This window comes from Cotesia typhae, unplaced genomic scaffold, assembly GCF_013202065.1.
Source record: "Cotesia typhae breed Kobodo isofemale line unplaced genomic scaffold, CoteBio_Ctyphae scaffold_121, whole genome shotgun sequence".
Taxonomy (NCBI): Eukaryota; Metazoa; Arthropoda; class Insecta; order Hymenoptera; family Braconidae; genus Cotesia; species Cotesia typhae.
This window is the reverse complement of record NW_027423773.1, coordinates 4,630,050-4,657,848: the sequence shown is the minus strand read 5'-3', so window position 1 is coordinate 4,657,848 and position 27,799 is coordinate 4,630,050. Positions and strand designations below refer to the sequence as shown.

The following is a 27,799-nucleotide window of genomic DNA, read 5'->3' as shown; positions in this document are numbered from 1 at the left end:
GAGGGGGGGGGACATCGCAAAAAAAGTTTATAAATTTTTACCAATAATTCTAAGTCTAGTGAATTATTTTCACGAGCATTCATTGTCTATCCGTCTTCAGTACTCGTCATATCAGTGATTCAAACGTTTTATTTTAAGAATCTTTAAGAGTGAGTGAGTGATTATTTGCGATGGAGAATCGATGCGAAAATGTGAATGGAATTTTGCAGGGTGGAAAAAAAATAGGGATGTTAAGTATCGCTGACCCAGAAGAGATCAAGATTATTTCTTCCTCTTCTTCTTCTTCTTCTTCTTTGGCCGAAAAAATTATGCCCGCAGAAGTTTGTCCGTCAAAATTAAATTCATATTACGAAACTAATTATCGACTGCCCGAAGTCGGAGACGGAATGATTCAGCTTATGCAGGTAGATTAAGATTATATTATTATTATTGTTATTATTATTATCATGCTGAATAAATATTATATAACATGCAGCAAACTCTATTGTTGGGTTTATAAATACCCATATTTATTACCGGTTACAATTTATGCGCTCAAACAATTAGAATTTCATTTCTTAAGCAAGTGGAAATGTTGACGTGTATTGATAGTTACTGTTGTTATTAATACTTATGTATTGTTTTTTTTTTTTATTTATTAACAGATGTTAATACCAAAAGTTGCGACCTTGTTTATTTTCTTTTATAATAATAATAATGATAATCATAATAATTATAATTATAGAAATAATAAATAAAAAATAATAATGATAATTTCAATGTGAAATTCTATTTTCAGAAAATTTACTTAAACGATGAGTTTAGAGAAGTTCAAAGTGAAAATTCTGGGCTTCGTTTCAGAGATACAAAAAAATGATGAGACTTTTTTAAAGGAAATTAAATTTTCTACAAATAAGTTTCTTATCAATTTTCCCCTATTTCTTATAATTTAATCAGAGTTTTAATTTTGAATGCAATTTTCAGAGGATTTGATTAGAGCACGTGTTTAGATGTTTAAAGTCTTATTCAAAGGCTATCTATCAGAGATAGAGAAAAATTGTAAAAGACATTTCTTGTAGAAAATTTAATTTTCTACAAAAAAGATTCTTATCAATTTTCCTGTATTTCTTATCATTTAGCCAGAGTTTTCATTTTAAAATTCGACTTCAATTCAAAATTAATTTCAATTATTTATTATTATTATTATTATTATTATTATTATTATTATTATTATTATTATTTTGTTATTAAATGCTCAGGGGGGTTATCCCCGGAGTCCGATTCTCCGAGGGCCCAGCCTGAGCTCCATCCGTTACTGCTGGACCACTCCGCACAACAAGGCGGTTAGTGATCACAGCAGGCCAAAGTCATTTCCCTTAAGAGACGGAGAGAACCAAGTATAACACCGTTCTGCATCCTAACTGCCAAGAACTCAGCTTTTGATGAGCAAGCTGGAACTTTGGCAAGTGAGGATACAAAAGACTGTTTCATCCCTCCTAGGACGCCAACAATCAGGACGACAAGCTTTACACGGTGACCTGGGTAAAGTTTGCCAATTTCAAACTGGAGATCCTGATATATTTGTCTTTTGCGCTCTTCTTTGGCTGAGATGTTATATTCAGCCGGGGCCGAGAACTCAATGACATAAATGTCACGAGTTGCCTTGTCGAAGAGCACAATATCAGGTTTGTTGTGATCTATCCGCCGGGTTGTTGCAAATGGCATGTTCCAATAAATTTTGCAACTGTCATTCTCAACAACCTGGGGAATATCTCCTGGCAGATAAGGCAGCACTGGTGTCACGTCAATACCGTAGCAATGACGAAGATAGTAGTACAGTACTCTCAGGGCAGCATTGTGACGCTGAATATATGCACCTCTCGCTAGCACAGGACATGCCGACAAAAGGTGCATAAGCGTCTCCGGATGTTGTTTACACCTCCTACAGGAAGTGTCCGGAAGCTGCACCTGGAGCACCTTGCTACGGTACTCAAGAGTGTTAATGACACCATCTTGGCAGGCAAATATGAACCCTTCAGTCTCGGACATCAGGCCAGCTGACTTTAAGAAGGAAAACGTCAGCTGGGTGGACAAGCCATGATCACGCACGTGTTTAAAGAACACGCTGTGCATGGACTTGTCCATCAGTTCTCCAAGGAGTAGTTTTTCCTCGGCGTTCCTGATGACGCTCTTAAATTCCTCCTTTCGGAGTTCCATAAGAGCGTTTATTTCTCCAAGACCAAGGGTTCTTGCCGCATATATTGCTGCCTTATATAAGAACGACCCCTTATGCGCATTTTCATGTTTATGTACAATTTGCATAAGAAAGTCATCCTCGTCTGCAGTGAAATTGACAACTTCGTGTGTTAAATCCAGGACCAAATGGTCGTGAAGCCGCTCCAAACTCTGCAAACCTCTCCCACCGATGAACCGAGAAAGATATAATCTGGCGACAGATGAATTGGGGTGCATGCTCCGATTCATATTGATAATCTTACGGGTTTTGATGTCGAGATCTCGTAAATCCTTTCGGGCCTTGATTATGAAATTTTTGATAATAATAATAATAATAATAATAATAATAATTAATTTCTTATAAAAATTATTGAACTCACTTTTGCTCTGTATTAAAAAAAACTTGGTACGACTTATGAAAAGAAAGGATTTGTAGTTATTTAGCATAACAAGTACCGATACTGGTAACGAGTTAGCTAATAACTTAAAGAATGCGTTAATTTTTTCATTATTAAATTGATTTTTATGCAAGTTTCGAGTTTCAAGGAATTCATTTTCTCTCAAATTTTTTTTTTAATTTGGCATTGCAAGTTAATTATATCGCCGAAATTGCACCGAGAATTTCGTTACAGAAACTTGAAACTTTCCAATGTAATTAACTAACAAGTTTTTTTCGGTGAATGAAAGTAAAATGATTCACAGATATAAGATATAAGACATATAACATGCAACATTTAATATATGTTTCAAAATTGTTGTTTTAAAATGTTAATAAGATTATACCAAGCAATGAATTGATAATTTTCCATAATCCATAATAAAGTACGTCAGTATTGATTAGTGTGAGTTGAGTAAACTTGTTGCGTGGGATGTTGGTCTCACAACCTACGCTTCGATGAATTCACCCTCGTTTACGTCAGTAATAAACTTTATTTTGTTCTTATTTTTATTTCCCAACGGATTTTCAGAGTGAATTTTTTGTCAATTACTAAAACCCGATCCCTGAAATTAAATAAAACAACAAATTTCGCTACGAGGGACAAACCAGAAAAACTTGTTGCGTTTTATTTGAGAACTTAAATTGAAACCTTGACCGAATCCTCCGGAGTGAGTCTTAGTAACAAGTATTAACGTTTCAATTTCAAACACAAGGTCATGGGAATGTTAACTTCACTTTATCATTACAATTTTTTTTTGAAGTTTTTAGTTGAAAGAAGTTGATTTCATTTCAAGGTTGTTTCATCAATTAATTAGAATAATTTATTTTCATTGATAAATGAGAAAACTATTTTTTTTAATGTTTGGTTGAAAAATTTACTAGATCGATATACATCAAATTTTTACCAAAAGATGCAGCGAATTCGAACGATGGTTTTAATTCATAATATATCCTCAATTGCTCATTTCTTATCTATATTTTTGAAATAACAAAAAAATAAATTTTATAAATTATAAATTTGGTATTTTCATTTTTATCTATAGAAAATCAAAATAAAAACCCAAGAATTAATTTATCATTTACTTGAATCAATTTCATTGATTCAATGATATTTTAGTTAATATCAAATCAAATTTTAATGATAATTGATTGTAAAAGTTTATATTAAATCTCAAACTGAAATGAAGCAACCAAACTAATTCACTTTTCATAAAGGTTCAGATTCAGATTCAGTAAATTGAAATACATAAAAATCACAAAAATTTTTTCATTGCTATGACTGCAGTTTTTTGCCTTTTTTTGGGGTTTTTTGGATTTTTCTCAAAACTGGAGAGTGGCTGGGCCAAAAGAACTTGAAATTCGGATTCAGCGGGTCGAAGTACATCTCGGTAGGTAGGTCCGGTCCAAAGTACATACCACTTTTATTTTTTTGTGTGTCGGTGTTATTTGTCGTTTGAAAGATGAACTTTTAAGGTATTTTGATAATATTGACAACATTTATCTTTGCAAATAAAAAATTATAAATATTCACAAAGACCATTAAAAACATTATTGAGGATGAATGCTGATGTAAAGTTAAAGAATTATTTTACTTAAAAAGAAATAAAGTTCAACTCAAAATAGAAAAGATAAGTGAAGATAATAACAAACTCATTAAGTTGGAATGTAATACAAGATTTTTTTTTAATTTTAAAACAAAGCCAATCATAAATTTTGATAAACGTAATTACAGCTTGATAATAAAAAGTAAAAAAAATAGTACTGTCTATGATTATATCAAAGCAAACTGAATTAAATAAAAATTTTAGTAAATAATCACAATAAAAATTCAACAGCATTTAAATCAGTTGATTTTAAAAACACATTATCAATCATTTTTTTTCATTGAAATTACCAACATACTGATGTAAAGTTATTTACTGTATTACCAAAAAACAAACAAAATCCAAGTTAAGACTTAGTGAAGCGGGCGATCAATACTGTTTATTTACTACGGTTAAAAAAGACTTAAAACAATCCAATACTTGAAAATTTCATATTTCGCAGTCAGTTAATTCTTGGTTTTTCCACTTAGGTGAAACGTTGCATCTTTAAAAAAAAAAAAAAAATAATAAATTAAGAAAGTAGTGATGGATAATAAAAGAAAGATATTTTTTATAATTTAACGCGATTTTCGATAAAAATCTGAAATTACATAAACTTTATCATTAACTATCTCCGGAAATATTGCTTTCAGCGACTTAGCGCTTAAAAGCTTTTTTGAAGAAAATTTAATTTTCTACAAGTTTATTTTCTACAATTTTTCTGTAGCTCTTGTCATTTACAAGATAAATGCGAAAAAACGCAAATTTCATGGAAAAATTTAGTTTAGAAGTTCTGTACTACCTCGCCGGTTCGAGTTACGCCTAAGCTGCAATAGACACTTTCGTAGAGCATTCAATTCTAAAAAAAATCTGTCCACGGTCGAAACGATGCTATAAAATGCCACGGAGATATAAAAATTTAACGATGAAAAAAATCAGAGTTTCTGTGTTTTTTTCATGGGAAATCTCTACACGCCCTGGTCGAGGACTTGATATTAATATTAAGGGCCCAAACATTCAGGGAATTTTTTTTTTTTTGGTACTTGCAACAAAATTTCACGATGGGACCGAAAAAAAAAAAAAAATAGTTGAAAAAAAAGGGCACCATTATATATATCATCTTCGAACTTCTTTCTATTGTTTAAATCAATATAATCATTTTGAGGCCTTTCATCTTCAATTTTAAAGAATGAAATTACTTTTTTTTAGTTGAAAAATTGTTAAACTACAGAATACAAAAAAATTCCAATAAACTCAGCAGAGCACGCGATTGACAGATAATATAAACGTAATTGGGAAAAAATAATCATGAATAATCAATTCAGAAACTTCAAGTCAATAAATTAAAATGTTTTATGCTAATAAATATTTTTTTAATAAAAAAGCATAAATAAATTTTTCGAATTACTATATGTTACAAGTTTGTTTTGAATAAATATTATCAACTTTCTAAAGCATTTAAATCCTGAGCGAATGTCTTATGATAATTACTAAGATAGACAAATATGGGTAATTTCAAATAATAATAATTAGAATTATAAATTATAACCATAATTAATTTCATAATAAAGTTACTAAAAGTTTTAAATTAAATTTCCATTAGAGATCCGGCATTTAAAAACTAATTTATTTATTTGCTGCCTAAATTTGTTAGGGCTGGTAATTTAATTATAAATAATGAATAGCAGCTCGTATGAAGTTGATAGACTGTTCGATTTAGTAGGACGGAGAATGAAACGCCAATATATTATTGAGATTAATTACCTTAAGACAAAATCGATTGATCTACTCTCGTTCTATTTATATTAAAAACTAATTTATTATTTTATTTACTAAGTGTTTATCTACCTGTTTTATTTTAATTTTCATTGATTAATTCTGATACCTGTGATATCCCGAATCGCTAAAAAATCTTACACGATAAGATTATTCGAATAAATATTTAGCGTCATTGTAAAATTATCGCGTAAAAACTTATCACTCGGTTTTTTATTTTCTAGGAAATTATCGGTTCTTAGTATTTTTTTATTGTCGTTAACGCTAGTTTTAATTATTTACGTATTTGATCACTGAATACTTTATTTTTACAACTGTGAATAATTATTTCTGTGCGTTTTTACACGATAAAAAATTTAAAGATAGCAACACTGGTTGGAATTTTTTTGACGCTTCGAGGTTCCAGGTTTGAGTCCCGACACCTCAAAATTTATTATGAAAACTAAATGCAGTTATTATCGAATATAATATAATATAATGTACGAATGACTCGTGGCGCTTTCATGTGTAATGCAATATATAACACATTTAATGGTTAATATTTAATACCATAGCGTATAATGTCCGATTTACCGTAGAGTAAAGAGTTAAGGAACAGAAAGGTACACACGCATTTACGTATACACACATGCGGAATAGGATCACTATTTAGCATTCCCCGTTATGTTGACAAATTGATCATTGAACCGAATAACAACGCTTATCTCTAAAGCTGTTACGCAACTTTATTCACACGTGCTCGGTGAACCGATAATTCACTATGCTACGCTACATGAAATGTCTCGATATACATATTTTTTAAATAATTTATGCCTGATATTAATGATTGTAATTATATTCATCATTTATATTTATCACAGCAATCGATGTCACTTTTTATACGGCGTTATTTTATGATATTAATTATTAGTATACATTACAATAAGCCGATTTATTATTACATTCTATTTTATTATTATTATTATTATTATTATTATTATTATTATATGAAAATTTGAAAAAATTGAATAATAATAATAGTAATTAGTATAATAATTTATTTTGACAAATTCATTGATCTAATTTTCTTATGCCAAGAGGTCTTTATTTTGAAACCAGATTATTTATATAAATATTGTGGCTTTATAACAACTTTGTATTCAGATAATAGGTATTAGGTCAGGAGTTATCGATTATCTAACTTCTGTTTGGTTAAAAGTTGATAAGCTCGAAATCAGAGTTCAAAAAGCACCCAAATTTTTATCTGATAAAATCTGCTTCGAAGAACGCAACTTTTACATTTAGCACTTATAATAATACTTATAATGCGCATCCATAAAATATTCTCCGACGCATTTAAATGCCGCCAAAAAATTTGGTAGTAGCAAATTAAAATATTTTCAACGAAAAAGAAAAAGAACTGAGTAAATATTTACGAGACAAAAAACAGTAGTTTTTTTTATACTCCTAAGATTTTACAACAACACTTATCCACAAATTTAAATTCATTCTTTCAGAGATGCCAAAAAATAAAATTACGTTTGTGTTGTTACTGAAATCGTTTAATAACTTGACAACATGCTTAAGAGTAAAACAAAAATAACCCCGATGCCAATGAATGTTTCATAAATAACCTATACTTGAATTTATTATTCAACTCCGATATTGTTTAAAAATAAAAATTATTTATAATAATTACTAATAATAGTAATAACTGATAATTGATAATAATTATTTATAGATTATTTATAGACTGATAGAAGAATTTATTAATTGTTAATAAATCAATTTATTTGAAAACAAATTGTTAATTGCTTAAATGTGGCTACATTTTTTTTCAACTATTAATAAATTTTTTCTAGGAAGAAAAGTACAATTATTAACAGATACTGATTAGTGATTATATATTAGTTGATTGTTTTTGAGTATAAATCTCTTGTTAACGTTAAGATGTGGAGATAATTCATAAAAAAAAAATTTATTTTATTACTATACCCTCTTTACTTTACGGAGTAAATATCTATTGCATATTATTTTAAAAATAATTTGATGTAGATTAGTACGTATTCTTTAAATATTGATTTAATGCAATAGAAACAGAAGAAAACATCAAAATAGATCCAGAAATTTTCTCGTCCGTCAACTATGAAACCCATAAACACTGTGACTTGCCAAAAAATCCATTAATTGAGTCAAATTTATATATATGTCTATTTATGTAAAATTAAGGTGTATAGTAATATGTCAATACATAGTGTGTACGCATAACTATTACAAAATATTTATAGACTGTCAATTAATCGCAATTAATAAATCATTCATCAACTCTTAATGAATATTTATGAAATCATCTAATTTCAACAGATCATTTATAATCACTTGATATAACTGATTAAATATCGACAAGTCTTTTTATAATTACATATAAAAAAAAATTACTTTATCAGAGATTCGAACTCCGAACCTCTAAGAATTTTTTTTTGATCTTAAATACTTACATTTAAGAATTCTAACTACAAGAAGTAGATCCAACTTAGCGGTGACTCTTTTAACTAATTAATTTTACTTTTTAATTTGTATTATTAAATTGATTTTCTAACACCCCAATAGAAGCATTTATTACACATAACAAATATTTGTCAGCTATGAATTAATATTCAGTAACAGTTAATAAAATTTAAAAAATATCAACACATTCTTTTATCAGTTCACTTAATTTTTATAATTCTCTTAATTATATGGATTACATTTATTCATGTATGAACTTAGTGGATAAGGTATTTGGCACACAGAAAAAAAAAATTTCTTGAACCAAGAAAATTGTAAGGAAGATATTATTTTGTTATTTGGAGCAAGAAGAAATTTTCTTGGCTAAAAAAAATTTAACTTCGTTCAAGAAATTTTCAATCTCCCTTAAGATTTTCTTGATTTAAGGGGCACACCTAGTGTAACGGCCTAAAAAAAACGTGATTTTTGGGAATTTTTATTAAAAAAAATACTTTATCAATTATTTTAAAATTTTAAGAATATATTTATACATGTTTTAAGAATACATAATGAAATTTTTGAAGAAAAAAATTAAATATCTTTTAAGTTATCGTCGATCTCTAACGGCGCGAAAAAAAAAAGGTCCTTCACTGCTGCAGTGATTCCGGCCTTCTCCGTGGATGAAATCTAAAAAAAAATATCTCGTTAAACTAGATAATATTGTCTGTACAATGACCTACGATAAAAAAAAATCAAAAATTGACAATATGGCGGCGTTTTAAAAAAATAGTCGAATTTTACCTAAAATTTTGGTCGTTTGTGGCCTGCGAAAATTCGATTTTTGATCAGATCAAAAAATCGATAGGTCATGGTATGGAGAACTATATATAGAACATGTAAAAAAAATTCGATAGTGATCGGATCATTTGTTTTTGAGTAATCACTGCAGCAAATTCGGAAAATGCTGTTTCGAGAAAAACGCGTTTAAAGATAAAATGATCGTTTCCACTGTTATAAGTGGTTTAAAATCATATTTACAGCTAATCTGCTATTCCAGGGCCATATAATACACCTTCTTCTTCTTCGAAAAGGGCTTGTTCAGCTGAAGAAGCTTTTCTTCGAGATGATCGACCTTCTTTTGAAGAAGCCCTTTGGCGATAATCAGCGATTCGTATTCTCGTGTCGTCCTTAAGAGCCGCAAAATCTCTTGCTGCAGGTCCAACTATCACTCCCATTACATTGAATATCTTCAAAATTGACGAATAACCGTCATTAAATATTGCAGTTGCAAAATTATTTGACAATTCAATAGTTTTGAAGCCATTATGAAGATGCTTGGGTGAAAAGTGCCAAAGTAAACCGTTGTAGCTTTCATTGTTGTTTTGAGTATTGTTACCTTTACATCTATCAAGCAATTCATATCGAGATAAGTCTTCATAAATAGGTTTTATAGCTTCTTGTACTTCTGGATCCAGTGGGAGGTAATCGTGTTTAAATGTACTAGTGATTCCTTCAGCTTCCGCGCGGCGATAAGCGCACCAACTTTCAGCGCCTTCTGGACAATTTTTATGATTTGGGTTTTTGTCAGTTGAACAGAAATGATAAAATGTTGCCCAGATTGCTTTATACATTTCATCTACATTATCTTGATTCCTCATAATTGCTAAACCATAATATTTTTGGAGTTTATTTATAAAATTTACAGTTAACTTTTGTGATGTTTTACTTTTTCCTCCTAATTTCTTATTAATGTTCTTTACACTTCGGCAACGTGTTCCCATTCTTTTTTCACATGTAGATAGCATTCCAATTTAGCAACAGGAATATCATAAGGATTCAAATCTATAAGTCCTTTGTGGGTAACGCTATCACCATCACCAATATAGCGGGTATATTTTACACCATATTTACTAATGGAACGACCAAACATGTCTTTTACACTATCCACTTCCATTTTTGAGGCAGATCCTTTATGATTGGCATCAAATTCTTCATCGTGTAATGATAGCCATTCCTCATAATCTTCAGGTTCGCTATCTTTTTTTTTCTTCCAAAAACACAACTCTGACAATATGTAGATTTTACGCATGAATCAAGAATTTTCTTGCTGTATTTTCCTGCCAGCGTAACTACTCCGAAACGGGAAGTATGACCACGTTTTTTCCAGGTACCATCGCCGCTAACAGTCAAATTTGTCTCCGAATTTTCTTTCTTTAATGTAAGCTCTTTTTCTTCATTTATAGCTTGCTGCATACTGAGCTTACAAACAGTTTCGGCTGCAATCTGTAAATTCGTAAAACATCCCGCAAAAGTTTGGTCGTAAAATTTGCATGCTAAATCCATTAATCCACAGAAAAAATTTATCCCATTTATTCCGATGCCCAATAGACGCATCACAGCAACAATACGTTTATTTATTTCAAATGCGTTATTAATCATTGGTCCAGAATTAATATACGAATTGCCACATTCACAAATAATAGCAATTTTGAACCCTAGACCTCTTGAACTTGCTTGATTGAAAGTAACTTTTTTTTGACAGGTTTTACACACCACTAAATTACTAATTGCACTAAAAACTGATAAAAATTGCAAAATACAATATCCATGAGATGGGTCAATCACAACATTATTGTCATTATTTTGTAATAACTTTTCTGCGGACGTACTGGTATTCGCAGTAGATTGCTCAAATGTAAATCTATTTCCGGTAAACTTGCGTTTTTTCGCAATTGATCGATGCTTAGGAACATTGTGAGTTCCTTTTTTATTTGAATATGAAGATTGATCACTCATTTTCAAGAAAATAGCACGTGTAAAATTATGATGCGCTCGATACAACGATCACAATGAGACTAAATGTGTCTGGCTCCGAAAATAATTTACGTGGCAGTAAACGAAAAATTTCTAGAAATTTCTAGAAATTATTATAATGATATATTTTTGTTTACCTGAGAGCCAACAATAGAAACTGGAATCGTGTTATAGGGGCTGGAAGAGACAGTAGACTCTGAACAATACTTCAGGTACGTTTCGCAGCTAATGACACTCTAGCTGCCGAGCGGCTGCTCTTTAAAATGTTATAACTCAAAAACTATTTGAGATATCGATTTGAAATTTTAATATGTTATTTTTAAAGGTGTAATCTACCGAAATATGAAAAAAAAAAAATCGACTTTTTCGAAATTTCACACTAGGTGTGCCCCTTAAGAAAATTTACGCTTGACTCAATACTTTCTTTCTTTTTGTGTACGTTTAACTTGTTTTATCAACCTTCTCATAGTCTAAAGTCCCTTAAATTTTACTTATTTTCTTAATCATAAAGATAGTTAATAATTAATAATATAAAATCTTGGTAATTATTTATTCAAACATTTAATGTTAAAAACCTATTTACTAACAGTTCAGCAGGCAGGTAAATGTATATGTTTTCAAAAATTACAATTTGTACCATTCACAGTTCGTTTAAAATAATGGAAGTGATATATTTAAATAGTTAAATGAAAGAGGTAAATAATATAATGTTTATATAGATAGACAGTTGTAGGCGTAAATGACAGTGCAATATATACTATATATATATATATTTTTATACGGTATAAACTCCGTTCTAATTATTATCAACCAGCCATTATAATAATAAACGGATATAAAACTTGTTTGCTACTTAATTATATATTAAAAATTTAAATAATTATTATATTAACAACTAGTTGTTACAGTCATAATATATGAATTAAAAAATAAAATAGACGCACCCCTTCCCCTGGAATTGAACAGAAAAAATAACCAGTGAAAGCATCGAGGTAATTTTAGCAATTATTTTTTATTGCCCACTAGTGTTACATAAATTACAATATGTAATTAATAGAATAAATATTCAATAATTAGCAAATAAATTAAGAAAAATTGCATTAATTATTTTGCATACGGAGAGGAAAGATAAGTTATATTTCCAATTCAGAATGGTAATTATTAGTATGTTAGAAAACTACATATTAATCATTAAATTAAAAAGAATAATAAATAATAGTAAAATTGTCGCTTTATTAAGTTACAATATAACACAGTAATTATTATCATAAAAATAGCAATGAATCATATTTTACGGAAAATGATTAATTATTTTATAAAAAATTTTACACGGGTCTAGTTACTATGCAAAATAATAAATATAACAATTTTTTTTCTCCGTTTCTAATTATTATTTTCTGCGAAAATATGGCAACAGACGTACGTTCGATGACGTCCGTTCATTATTAAAACGTCCCCGTCATTCACATTGTCCGATAACGGCTCGAGTGATAAAAAATTCTCAACAGCATTACTAATTAACATTTTAAATAAATTAGGGCATTGTGACGGTTTGCAAAATTAATTATAATTGTTCTGTTCGGTGAAACAGCGACAGACTTTAGACAAACAAAAAAAACGTCTATCGTCAATCGTCTATTTGAAGTTATCGGTCAGAACTAGAACTACTTTCGAGTTTCGAGGCAGGTTACGCCCGCTTCGTTACGAAACACCTGATATACTTAACTTATACAGACCAATAAGTCGCTCGATCTGAGTTCTTTCTAATCTGATGTATACATGTGTGTATGATAGCTTGGACTCTTATATACTGATAGTTTATTTTTATTCATGCATTAGATAACCTCAAAAATTCTCCGGACTCTAATTTAATTTTTAAATTATATTTGTTATTTATTAAAGTCAACGCGCATTAAAGTTTTAACTTTGTTAACTTTTTAAATTCATTGCTCGTAAAACATTTCAATAAGCTAATAAATTATGGATTTATTATTGTATATATATATATATATATATATATATATATATATATATATATATATATATATATATATATATATATATATATATATATGATTTATGTCTTTTTATTCATAAACTTCTATAAAAGTTTACGAGCTAATCGTAGTGTCATAAAACTTTCCTTTTTATACTAAAACTAAATACCGTTTTTATTATTTTTTTCTTTAGTTATCTTGTTGAAACATTTTTTGGGGTCAATTTTCTTATTCAATTATTTCCTACTGACTTATAAAGAGATTTTTTTTTTTGGAAAGATGAAATATTTATAAGAACTACAATTCAAATATTTAAACAATTCATCAAAAAAATTTCTTGATTAATTTTATTATCATTTGCTGATTTGTCTTTTGAATGTAAAATTCATTTTGTCTAATATTTAAAGAATTTAAAAAAGCATACTGTAAAGGGAGAAAAAAAGCGGAAAAATTTAACTGGAAAACTAGGATTTCATTTAAATTGAAACCTTTTTCAATTCATAATGGTAAAAGATTTTAAAAGAGTTTAACCTTAGAACTTTCGGTTTCACATTAAATATTTTACACTGTAGTTTATCGTATAAATTCATTACATTTTCATAATGGAGCAACATAGTTGAAGAATTACAGATTGAGCTGTTATAATTCATAGTACATTTGAGGAGCTGATTTTCAAAAGGATATCTTTTCACATTTTAAAAAAGCAGTTTTTCAATTTTTAAATATTAATTACTTCGAAAATTATAAAGATTCCTAAATGAAAATCGAATTGTAGCTTCATAACCGATAGCACTTAATAGCAATGTTAAAGAAGTTCGATAAAAATATTTAGAATTGAAGATAACCAGTTTTTTGTCTTGATTAATCAAAAATAAAAAGATACCCTTTTGAAAATCAGCTCCTCATTTATTATTCTAAAAATGAAAAAAGTGATCTAAATAACATGAAATGAATGGGTACTTCTTGTTAAAAGTTAGTTCTCGGTTTCACCGCTATAGGCGCCTACGCATTACGTCTTAGTAAAGCGCTTTCATATTTTTTTTTATATTTAGCACACCTCATTACGCGAAGCGCTTGAGGTAGTGCTTTATTCCCGCCTCGTCAAGGTTAAACAATTTCGTGATTTTTAAATGCCTCTATTACAATCATATTGCACTTAAACAATAATATGAGTAGATTTACATCGAGAAAACACTTTAAATAAACCATTTCATACATTTCATAAATCATTTTATGTTGCTACTGCGAAAAAAAAAAAAAACGTTTCGATAAAATTTTACGTGGATGTTTTGATTTCACTCACTGATTTTTTATGTACCAACGATTACTTCCGAACAAAATCATATATCGAGAGCGGGCTTTTTTCATTAGTTCCAGAATTCGATAAACTAGTGCCGTATTTAATATCAATCGCCTAGTTACGATTTTACTATGTTACTATTTTACACATGTACAGAACCAAAAGAGATTGTCTTATTTCTCTCACGTGATAACTATAGCGCCACTTACTCAAGCTCGATATTTTTTGACTGAGCGCGCACATGATAAGGAAAACCGGCGCCAATAATTAAAGATAAAGTTCATTCCGCAGCCGAAATGGAAGTAGATTTCATAATGAATAAAAAAACACTAGGACCATAGACAAAAAAGAAATACGCTTATGTACACCAGGTGCAACCTTCAAATGCCTGAATAAATGGTTTATTTTTGGCCTAGAACAATGGATAGATGTGCAAATTAGAACTCATTTATAAAGCTTTTAGATGAAATCCACAAACATTTCACAAGTTATCTCATTTATTAGTTACTTTGCCAAGAAACAGTGCAAAAGTACCCATTTCTGAACATCTAAACAATTTCAATTGCTAACTGATACTACTTAATAAAAAAAAAAAAGTCAGTAAATTGAAGCTTAATTATCTAGCTTTCAGGTGCAATTGACAGAAATGTGATAGGATATCACGTTCAATTGTTATCGCGAGGAGAAACAGTAGAAGTGAAAATTTTTGCAACTTTTCACTACTTCTTATGTCCTTAAGAGTTCTGTTAAGAGCTTCTTCAATAGCAAGCTTGCGCGCCATCGTACATTCCATACTATCATTTTTTGCTTTTCTAAGAATATGAGCCATATTACGCTGCATAGAAATGTTACACAGAGTATTATCTGAATGATTCATGTTAATAGGTTATTTGAAAGTCGAGTAAGCTGTTTTGCGTCAGTTAATTAATGTAGCAACAATTCCTGAAGAAGCAACAGATTAATCAAGAATGTTTTTCCGGTTCAGCTAGGAGAATCAAGGAAGAACAATTGTCCAGAATCTGAAACGACGCTGTCCTATTTGACATACAGTATCACAAGCTTCGTTTTGCTCTTCATTTAATTTTGGAACAATTGTTATTACTTTTTCATTCAGTTCAGCACGATCGTTAGCTAATTCACTGAAATTATTGATGGTTAATAATAACACTATTTTTTGCTTTTGATGATGAAATGAGTCCAAATTGTGACAGAGTCTTACCTGTCATAGCTACTACAACTATATCCTTTATATAAAAAATTAAGCATTGATTATAAACATTCTCAATACCAAACTCTAAGTTTTCTTGTTCCCTACTCATTCGTCTTCTAATGCCCTCCGCAAAATTATCTCGATATTTATTCCACAAATTAATCGGATCTGCCACTTGGCAAAAAATTAAAGTGATTGTAAAAAATTCACACATTTTGTGAGGTGAATAATAAATTGAAGCTTTCTCTACAGTTTTGTCCCAATGAGCATCGTCTTCAAGTAATCCAATTGCTCGGCAAGCTGCCTGAAAAGTCATATGTTCTACTCCTCCTACAGTTTTTAACTCTATAAATGAAGTAGGATCACAAATTTCATGTAAGAGAAGGCGTAGATAATAGCATTCAGCATTTCCTGGATGAATAGTACATTCTCTACTTAAGATATGTATTTTTTTGTATTCCTGGATAACTTGTTACGATCGATCTCTTTTTTCTCTTAATAAATTCATTGTTTCTCCAAACATAATAACCTGGAACTTCATACTATAAAAGATTTCTCGCAAAATCATCTACTTTGCAAAGTTCAAAAAACCCATAAGCGTTGTCTTCGTAGAATTATTGATTTTGTTGGCAACATTCTCTTTCGTAAAACAAACGCTTTGATCATTTTCTAAATGAACTGAAAGATCAGCTACGGAAAGATATCTCTCGTAAATGTGGAAGCAAAAGATATGCCATCCTGTTTCAGAACTGCTTACATATCTTCCTATTTCATATCTAGAAACCTCATCTGAACTTTCAACGGTAAACGCTGCTTGATCAGAACCTTTATTCACGTATTTGCAAATGTATTTAATTGATTTGACGGAATTACAATGCTCTACTTTGATATGAACGTTGAAGTACGCGATAAAACAGAGTTAAATGATACCACCCATTGATTATTAATATCATTATAGTTGATTTTGATTGTTAATTCATCATCTTCTGGAAAGCTCCTTCGATACTCAGGATAACCATCTTCACCTGTTTGAGTTTATTTTAAGAAAAGTCTTGGGTACCGTTTAGTGCAAGCAGCATTCATCACGCATGGTGAATTGATGTTGAAGATTACACATGGGCTATGAATCATTGTTGACCTAATAATTTCATAAAGAGTTATATCCCGTTCTAAATTGCCGGGTCAGACAATTCAACCCTTATAACATTATCAATAGAGTCAGATTTTAATTTTCTTCCAACCAGAGAAGAATATGTATATGAGGAAGTCCACGCTTTTGCCATTCAACAGTATACATGTGACACTTATTTAGCATTGCTAAAAATACAACCTTTAGTAAAAAGATTCATTATTTGTTTAACTTTTAAGTTAAATGCTCTCACGATGATATCGCATCTATCATGAGATCTTTGACCTTCATTCAAAAGATCCTCTATTTCTTTCTATTTAGGGTTGCAAGTAAATGTAATGAACAAATCAGGATGTCCATAAAGTCTTACATACGTCATAGCGTCTTGAGTTCATTCATGCATATAGCGAATGCTTCCAGAGAATAAAAACGGCAACCCAACCATTTTACCGAATTCTGAATACTGTCCATCTGCTCGTGTCATGGCATCATTCAAGTGTATATATTCCTCACTCCTAAGTTTTTTCTGATTGTTACGAATCCAAATTAGCCGTTCAGTCTCAATTTTTGCATACATATGTACTAAAGAATGGTTGAAAAGACTACGAAAAAGCATTAAATAATTTTTTTCTCTAACGCGTTCCATTAACCTATAGCTATAGTTTTAATATCAATGAATGGTCTTAGGGTAGTATCCTCGGTACCTTACTTTTTACTTTATACATTTCTGATCTTGTAAAACGATTAAATTGTCAATATTTTTTTATGCAGATGACAATTATATAAATTTTTGTAAAAATCATTCTCTGAAAAAACTCTTGAAAAGTAATATTTACAACTCTGAATAAGACTTTTTGAAAGTCTTCACATCCCTAACTAAGTGAAGAAAATACTTAACAAGTCTTCAAAACTCTGCAAAAATCTTCAAGAGTCAAATTTTCCCTGGGATTTCAGATTTTCTCGAAGAGTTATTAAGACTTGACAAGACTTATTGCGTTTTACAGGAAAATAAAATAATATTTCTTTAAAAAAATTTACTTATCGGAATTGGAAAAAATTGAAAATAAAACTATAAAAAAGAATTAATGTATGTTTTGTGAATATTTTTTTTTTTAAATAATATTTTCATCACGAAAATACTTCGATACGGATCGAATTACTCATAGTTAAGTAAGTCAAAACATCAACAGTAAATGAAGTGCACTTACTGTTCAAAACAGATACTACTCAAAGAGTGAATCTGATCAGTATTTAATTTGGACTATCAAATAAGTCAACTTTCTGGGTAGGAAAGAATTTTCTAACTATACGCTATCTAGTAGAAACTAAAAATACTCAAAGATTTAAACTGTAAATTCATGGGCTAAAATTTGTTTAGTATCAATTAATTCTAGCAGATGGCATGTTGTTAGAAAATTCTTATCATTTTCTCGAAATCTTGTCTATCAATAAGGACAGCAACTTCTTTATTTTAAGGGGCATCGTAACGACCTAGGTGTGTCCTTTAAAAGGTTTTTTAACCGCATTAATAACAATTTCAAACTCTTTTTGATCTTTAGGAACTGAATCTGCAGCGAAATCAATAATGTATCGATTGTATTTATGTAACGCCTTTTGTAGCTGACTAACATACTCTGGCTTAACACCAGGAAAAATCCCACAGTGGATGTCTCGTTCACGGTCGTCGTCACTAAGGACGTATAATTGTAAAAAAAATGGTGGTTGATCAGGCTTAGCCATAAGACGACATATTCGATGATATACTTGCCATTGAACTTTAAATGTTGACATACAGTTTTCCTCCTTTACTTTTTTTGCTCCAAATGATGTCATCTGGAAACATTAATCGTATTTGTGAACTGTAGAAAGAAAGTGTTTAGAAAGTTGATCCTTATGGGTAATGAAATTATTCAAAGGTTCAAGGTAAGACCTAATAGTATGAAGTTTAATTTTAATACTATTGCAGCACATCTTTGAAGTTCATCCTTCTGTTGTTTTATTTCAAAGCATGACACTAAAAACCTTTTCTGATACTTATTGTTTTATGACTTGAATGGCCGATATTCGTTTGGTAATCAAAACCTGACAAATTTTTAAAAGTCCAAAGCAACAATTTAATTTGTAACTTCTTTTGGAAATGTTTAATGACGGATTTCTGATTAATATGAGGGTTGTTTGAAGCGTATTTTTTACAGCCCTTCCATTCGCGTCCGGATGAATTTTTTTATATTTAGAATTGGATTTTCTCATTTGCGTACTTCTAATTCTATTTGTGAATCGTTTTCTTTTTTTTTTCCTCCTTTTAATTGAATTTTAATTTCACCATAATGTTTTGACTCGGTTTTACTTGATAAATTAACGATAGTGCTTTATTGTAGTTTTATAACTTGTACTGACACAGTTTCCTCATTTTGTTGCACATTATCATCACTTTGTAAATTTATACCTGATAAATTTATTTCATGAATTATTTTATTATATTTTCTTAAAATAATTTTATTGTTGGACTTTATCATTACTAAGACAAATATAGTTAGCATTTTTATATTCACTTACATCTAAATAAACATCGTAATGACCTTTATTAAAGTGTCCCGCAAAACGTAATCTTTCAACTCCTTCAATTGCTTCGCCGACAGAGACTAACAAGTCGCCTTTCTGATAACTTAAAATTGATAAAAATTTTCATTATTTATACCCACCGTCGCAATCTACATTAGCAGTAGGTTCTCATAGAATACGCTCTTAGATCATTTCTACATCACATATAGAAGATTCTGATCAAATTTGAAGCCTGTGGGAGCTATAGTTTCCTCTGAAATTTTCGCATTTGCTCTCTAAACATGAATTAGTGAAAATTCACTGGAATAAGTGAATATTCACTAATTCTATGTACCAATCGAACCACTGCTAATTCCAAGTGGTTCGATTGGCACTTAGAAAAAGTGAATATTCACTTATTCCAGTGAATTTTCACTAATTCATGTTTAGAAAGTGAACCGGAAGTGCTCACACAAAGCGCCTGTTGAAAATTCTATAAAAATCAAATAAATCGTCTCAACATAAGATATCTCAGGAAATGCCCAAGTACAATTCCTGTTAAAAGCAGAATTCAAAATTCCACTTTTAAAAGGTTTCTCACGGAAATTGAACTGTAGCACATCATAATATATATACTAGGGTGTGCCAAAATGTAATGTAAGAGGATTTATTTGATTTTCACAGAATTTTTAACAGGAGATTCAATTTGGCACTTCCGACCAAATTTTGAATTTTCAGCGGAAATGCCTAAACTAAGCTTCTGTTAAAAAATTCTATGAAAATCAAATGTATCGTCTCACCCCAAAATATCTCAGGAAACGTGCAAACACAGCCCCTGTTAAAAGCGGAACTCAAAATTTTAATTTTAAAAGGTTCTTCACGGAAGTTACGTTTTGGCACACCCTAATATATACATATAAACTTTTGAACTATATGCATTTTTTGAATCGACTTGACGAGCTGAGTCGAAATATAGCAACATTTTTCAAAAGTTCCATCATGAGAACCAATAAAATAGTTAGATTTCTACAAAATCTACTAAAAAATACTCTAATATGAAAAATTACTTAATTATTTTTTTTTCTTTTAAACATCAATTACACAATTTATCTGTTGCTAAAAACAAATGTGTTATGAGGCGTACAATTTTTGATTTTCTAAACTTTTTGATTTTATTATAACTTCATAATTAAATAAGCATAATGAGTCGTGCAATTTTGAATTTTCTGAATTTTTAACAATCTATTAAATCACATAATTTATCCAATCAGAAATTAATTTTGTAGTTTATAATCTAAAACACAATTATTGTTATCCACGATTATTTGCCCGCGGTTATTATTTCACGGTTAGTTTTAGCGCGTATGACTCATCAGCACAACATTAAATAGATACACAAATAATAATATAACTTCTTCATCAATAATATAAAACTAAAAAAAAACCAATTATTAACTTTTAAACTAAATATTTTTTTAAATAAGTGCTACCCAATGTTAAAAAAAAAAAAAACAAGGAAATCAGGAGTAAAAAAAACTACAAATTACATGTATATAACATATTCTAATAATAATAATAACAATATTAAAAGAGTGAATCTAGGTCGTCTGGTTGCCAGGGTAACGTGTAGCACATTTACTTATACACCTCATCTCCTACGCATCATTTCTCACCAACAGTGAATATTACAAGTGAATGATATTTAGTGTTTCAATTGCTTTACTGATCACGTCATAATATACTTCATAAAGTTATTTTATATACTGCGTCTAAACATGTCTCTCTTCTATTCTATATAAATGTAAAAATATATAAATATATGCGACAGTACTTAAAACAGCGTAGGCGAAAACAAGTAAATAGCAAAAATAAATTTTTGCATAATGATAACTCATTAAACGGTTGATTTAATTCCGCAGTTAGTTTAACAAACATCTCTACAATCGGTAATTATTATTTGTCTTTCACAAGATTTTGAGCGAACAGAAATTTTTTTTCCAACTCAAAAGTAAAATATCAAATTCAGGTTGAATTCATTTATTGATCGAAGATTTAAGTCCATAGTAACTATAACGATGAAACATTCTTATTCTGAGAAAGAACGCCCGGTTTAATGGGCCAAGGTTTATCTCATGGTCTCTACTGGCAATTTAGATTTTTTTTTAACTTCCCCAAGGATTCCCTGGGGAAGAAAACCTCGGTTGTAATTGTAACTCATTTTATCTTTTTCAATTTCTTGTCACGCGAATAGTTGTTTTTTTTTCTGATGCAGTATTTTTATTTATTTAAAAAGTAAGTAAAGTTGACAGTTGCAAAGTATGCGCTAATTCGTTATTTACAGTTACGATGATAAATAGATTTTTGTAGGACGCTAGATAATCATACGGAAGTAGGTTTGTGTTGGTTTAATAGGTTCATGATGGCACTGTAAGATTATTGATGCTACTCATTTTTATTTTATTGTTATTATTTTTCGATGGATAATATCATTTTTAATAATAGATGTAATGGTGATAATAATTTGCGGCAGTTGTTGGAAATTAATGGGCTGACAATGAGTAGGAAGTATTTTTTTTACTCTGACAAAAGATGTTTGTTTCCAGGAAAATTAAAACAGAGAATTATCTCTTTTATTAATTGATTGTAGCTAATAAAAAAAGTTGTATTCTATTTTATCGATGCGCGATTATAATGTAGTTTAATAAAAAAAAATAGCATGGTGATTTTTTACAGCTGATCGCTCGAAGTTTTAACTTTTTTTTTATGATTTTAAACTAACAAAAAATATTTAAACTTTGATATTTGGTTGGAAAAATGTTTTAAAGTAGTATTGAATGAATAAAATCTTTAGTATGAATACTAAGAAAATTTTATTTAATAAAATTGGATAATTCTTTAGTTTCGCTGTCGCCTTATTTCGGCATAAAAAATCAAGAAATTTATCATTTGAAACCTTTTTTTATATTTTTTTTTTTATATGACATTGACAATATATATCATAAAAATCTGAAAAATAAAATTTTTAATTAATTTCTGTAGCTTTTAATGCTGACAAAAATGTTATGTTAGTCGAAAATCAGTAATAAACTTTATCTGTATAAATTTACCATTTTTTAATATTTTTTTCTGTATTCTACGCGAAAAAGAAAAAATTTAGAACAAAAAATGTTTAAAAAACGGTAATTATACTCGTGCTTCGTTCTCAAGATTAGTAACCTGAAATAGTTTTACAACATGTAGTACCACGTCTGAGGTACCACAACACACTTAATTTGAGAGCATATAGTTTGAAAAAACTGACTGCTGCGCCTCTACTTCTTACTCCTCGGCGCCATATTCCCCATTCACATTTTAGTGCTTTACCACAATACACGCATTCATCGCTATCATGGGAAAAAGCAAGAAAAGGAAGCATTCCAAACATTCTCGACACTACATCCTCAAGAAAATTAGGAAGCTAGAGGAAAAAGTAAACAGATACAAAAATACATCTTCATCGTCAGAATATTCCGATGAGGAATTTTCAAATCAGTCAGGTATATATAACCTAACTTATATTAGTGAATTCTCACACCTTATAAACGGGTTCAGAGCAGTTTATGGGACTGTTTCGAAAACCGAGAAAATTAATTTGGTACAGGACAGCTTTTGGGGCTGATCCACAATACCATATAATTAAGGTATATCTATGTGTACGTCAACCCACACATTTTATATACCAACGATTATTTAGTCATAGATAACTGAGAATTATCTCTAACAAAAAAAAAAAAAATTTTAAACAAAGAAATATTTTTTGATACAAAAAATAAATTATTAAATAAAATTATTTGTATTTAGTTACGCAAAAATGCGTAAAAAAAAAAAAAAAAAAAAAAATCTTATTTACACCGTTGGGCATTTACAGATGACCATACATCAGAGACGCCTATCGGCGGGAGGTCTCCATCGCCTCCTTCGCTTATCGAGGAACCCGGATTATCGACGGACAAGCCTCCGAACAAGAAGGATAAAGAGGGCGCGACGGTTAATGAACCGCCAAAAACAAATGACCAATCAAACGTCAGTCCCGAAACACCTTCAGGTACTATAAAGGAATCGGAGACTGAAATCCCTGCTATTGAGCAAGATGTTTTGGAGATTCTTGGGGAGATCCCTCAAAGATAGAAAAACAGGGGCCAAATTTTCACAAGGAAATAGCCACACGGTTTCAGTACTGGTCTACATTAGGCATCAACAAGGAGAAGCGAAAGGAATTAAATGAGAAATATTTAATTCCAGGAAACTGTTCGTGCATTAACGCTCCTTTAATTAATCCCGAAATTAAGGCAGCACTTTCAGATACCGTAGTGAAAAGAGACAAAGGTATCGAATCCAAACAAAAACAACTCGCTTCAGCGATTTCTTGTGTTGGAGGAGCTATTTCTCAACTGATTAACTCCAAAGAGAAGGATAATGTATTACTAGGACAACTCATGGACGCTGGACGTCTTTTGTGTGACCTTCAGTATACAGAGTCAATTACACGACGTAATTTTGTTTTTTACTCGGTTAAAAAAGAGTTTAAAGACCAGCTAGTGACTATAAAAATAGATAAATATCTATTTGGCGAAAACTTAGCAGATACGCTAAAAATAGCGAAAGCAGTTTCAAAATCCGCAGTGGAAATGAAAGACGATACTAATTCTAGTATAAAGACCGAGAAGAAGACTGAAAAACCTCTGATTTCTAAGGATTTAAACTCCAAAGCTCCGGTTCCGCCTCGCAGGCAGTTGGGTCCAATGAGGAACTCCGGGCCTGTTTCTCGACATCATCAGCCAACAAACTCGTCCAAGAAATCATCGAGTCATCAGAAGACATATCGATGCTAAATACGGTAAAATACGCGGGTCCTTTATCACTTTTTTATAAACAATGGACACTCCTCACAAATGATCAAACTATACTATCCTCGATAAAAGGATATAAATTAAAATTTTCTCGGCCTGTAAGGCAAAATTTTATTTCTCAGATGCCAAAGTTAACGGAGACAGAGAAGTACTTTATGAAGGAAGCTATATGCAAGCTTCTAGCAATCGGAGTGATTTCCGAATCCACACCCTGCAGCGATCAATTTGTGTCGAGTGTCTTTTTAACACCAAAACCGGGTGGAAAATTTAGATTTATTTTGAACTTGAAGGCTCTTAATAGATTTATAGATACCGAACACTTCAAGATTGAAGATTTACGTACTGTTTTAAAGCTAATTTCCAGGGACGACCTTATGTGCACTATAGATCTTAAGGACGCTTATCTATTAATAAAAGTACACCAACAAAGTAGGAAGTTCTTAAGATTCATTTGGAAAAATAAACTATATGAATTTAACGCTCTTCCGTTTGGGTACAACCGGGCTCCACAGATTTTAACCAAACTAATTAAACCCGTAATAAGACTGTTACGGCTGGCAGGTTTTTTATCATCAGTTTATTTAGACGATTTTTTCTTACTAGGCAGAAGCAAAAACGAATGTCTAGACAATGCCAAAACTACCAAAAAATTACTCATTGTCCTGGGCTTCATCATTAATGATGAAAAAAGTAAATGAATACTCTCTATATCCTGTAAATATTTAGGTTTCGTTATCAACACTCAGGAATTTAAAATTACCTTGCCTTCAGACAAAGAAATAGCCATTAAGGCCGAATTACAAAAATTTATGAAAATAAATCGCTATAAAATCAGAAAATTAGCACATCTTGTAGGTATCTTAGTTGCAGCCTGCCCCGCGGTAGAATATGGATGGTTGTATACGAAACAATTAGAGCGCTGTAAATTTTTAAGTCTTAAAAGAGGTAATGATTATGAAAAATACATAAACATACCTAGCTCAATCACACCAGACTTTAAATGGGGGTTAGAAGTCATCGACAATACCTTCAGTCGTATTAAGGTTGACGAATATAAGGTAGAGATTTTCACTGACGCTTCAACTACGGGTTGGGGAGCAGCTTGTGGACCTAATAAAACGGGAGGAAAGTGGTCAGAGGACGAACGAAAGAAACACATCAACTCTCTTGAATTACATGCAGCATTTTTCGGTCTGAAATGTTTCGCTAAAGACTTAAAAAATTGTCAAATTTTAATGCGCATTGACAATTCAACTGCCATATCATATGTCAACCGTATGGGAGGCATCAAATATCCCCACCTTAACAGAATTGCTCGAGACATTTGGCAATGGTGCGAGAAACGCCAAATTTTTATTATAGCTTCGTATATAAAATCTGCGGACAATAAAGTAGCGGACGCGGAGTCGAGACGAATTCATCCGGATATTGAATGGAACCTAACAACAACGGCTTTCAATAAAATCGTATCAAAATTCGGACATCCTCAAATAGACTTATTCGCCGACAGACTAAATAAAAAATGTACCAAGTATGTAGCTTGGCAACCAGATCCAGATGCCTTTGAAATAAATGCATTTATTATGAATTGGTCAAAGTTTTACTTTTACGCATTTCCCCCTCTTTCAATAATATTAAAAGTCCTTAGAAAGATCATACTAGACAAAGCCAGAGGCATAGTAATAGTTCCAGTTTTGCCAAACCAGCTATGGTTTCCGATCTTTAAGAGCCTTCTTGAATCAGATACAATAACTTTAATACCTAACAAAGATATCATTATTTCTAATTTCAGCAACCGGAAAATACACTCAACCCTTACCCTGGTTGTCGGAATATTATCCGGGAGGGATTATTAAAACGCCAAGTACCAGAGACATCAACTGAGATAATGTTAGCATCACTGGCCGACAGTTCAATAAAACAGTATGACGTTTGCATGAAAAAATGGTTTGCCTTTTGTCAAGAAAACTCAGTTGACATGTACAACGCATCGGTGTCATCAGTGATAGAATTTCTCACCAATATCTTCAACTCCGGAAACCAGTACGGGTCCTTAAACAGTTACAGAGCCGCATTATCACTAATAAATCCAGAGGTTTCAAGGGATAACAGAATTCAAAGATTCTTGAAGGGCGTATATAGGCTTCAACCCCCTCTGCCTAAGTATAATCTAACCTGAGATACATCTAAAGTTCTGGACTTCCTCGCCACATGGTATCCAAATGATAGTATCTCTTTAGAACAGCTTTCTAAAAAATGCATTACCTTACTAGCTCTCGTTACGGCACACAGGGTCCAAACACTTACAAAAATTAATATTAAAAATATTGAAACTCAAGAGACACAAATCATTATTAAAGTTCCGGATCCGATAAAAACTTTGCGGCGAAACTCCAAGCAACCAATCCTTGTGCTACCATACTATCTGGAAAAACCAGAAATTTGCCCAGCAAAAACATTAAAGGACTACATGGAAAAGACCTTGACCTTACGAAAGGGTGATAACTTTATGATAAGTTTCAAGAAGCCATATAAGGCTGTTTCTACGCAGACGCTAAGCCGCTGGATAAAATCTAGCCTTAAAGACAGCGGAATCGACGTGACAATCTTCACTGCACATAGTACCCGGCATGCGGCTACCTCCAAAGCCTATAAACAAGGTATAAACTTGGACTAAATTCGCAAAACTGCGGGTTGGAGCGGTACCTCTGATACGTTTGGTAAATTCTATAATAGGACAATAGTTCCCTTGTGGAAATAATTCTCTGAAAAAACTCTTGAAAAGTCTTTATAACTCTGAATAAGACTTTTCGAAAGTCTTCACATCCCTAACTAAGTAAAGGAAAGACTTAATAAGTCTTCAAAACTCTGCAATACTCTTCAAAAGTCAAATTTTCCCTGCAATTTCGGAATTTCTCAAAGAGTTATTAAGACTTGATAAGACTTGTTCAGTTTTACAGGAAAAGAAGAAAATATTTCTTTTCAAAAAAATTACTTATCAGAATTAAATAAAACTATAAAAAAGAAGTAATGCATGTTTTAAAAAAATTTTTTTAAATAATATTTTCATCACGAAAATACTTTGATGGGCATCGAATCACTCATAGTTGAGCAAGTCAAAACATCAACAGCAAATGAAGTGCACTTGATGTTGGAAACAGATACTACTCAAAGAGTAAATCCAATCGGTATTTAATTTGGACTATCAAATATTAAAGTCAACTTTCTAGGTAGGAAAGAATTTTCTATCCACACGCTATCTGCTGGAATTAATTGATACCTAACATATTTTAGTTTACGAATTTACAGTTAGAATCTTTGAGTGTTCTTAGTTTCTAATAGGTGGCATGTGGTTAGAAAATTCTTTCCTACCTAGAAAGTTGACTTTAATATTTGATAGTCCAAATTAAATACCGATTGGATTTACTCTTTGAGTAGTAT

General features: G+C 30.8%; 4 protein-coding genes across 5 annotated transcripts in view; 2 read left to right on the top strand and 2 right to left on the bottom strand.

Annotated features, from left to right (window-relative positions):
• LOC141533543 (uncharacterized) overlaps positions 1-27,799 on the bottom strand; it is a 233,272-nt gene that overhangs the window by 114,236 nt on the left and 91,237 nt on the right. The window lies entirely within an intron of this gene.
• LOC141533550 (uncharacterized) lies at positions 11-27,409 on the top strand. The gene is made up of 2 exons (XM_074252482.1): positions 11-404; positions 26,151-27,409. The coding sequence occupies exons 1-2, from the start codon at positions 171-173 to the stop codon at positions 26,535-26,537; spliced, it is 621 nt and encodes a 206-aa protein (XP_074108583.1). The 5' UTR covers positions 11-170; the 3' UTR covers positions 26,538-27,409.
• On the bottom strand, positions 9,003-10,261 carry LOC141533756 (uncharacterized). Of its 2 annotated transcripts, none has more exons than XM_074252788.1 (2): positions 9,517-10,261; positions 9,003-9,165 (listed from the first exon to the last, which is right to left on the bottom strand). In XM_074252788.1, exon 1 carries the CDS (start codon positions 10,257-10,259, stop codon positions 9,519-9,521), a length of 741 nt encoding a protein of 246 aa, XP_074108889.1. In that variant the 5' UTR covers positions 10,260-10,261; the 3' UTR covers positions 9,003-9,165; positions 9,517-9,518. The 2 variants fall into 2 exon arrangements, 1 of the variants encoding a protein (XP_074108889.1); XR_012480344.1 differs by having other exon boundaries at positions 9,006-9,165; positions 9,280-10,261.
• Positions 22,636-23,903, top strand: LOC141533551 (uncharacterized). Its single transcript, XM_074252483.1, has 2 exons — positions 22,636-23,005; positions 23,377-23,903. Exons 1-2 carry the CDS (start codon positions 22,858-22,860, stop codon positions 23,634-23,636), a joined length of 408 nt encoding a protein of 135 aa, XP_074108584.1. The 5' UTR covers positions 22,636-22,857; the 3' UTR covers positions 23,637-23,903.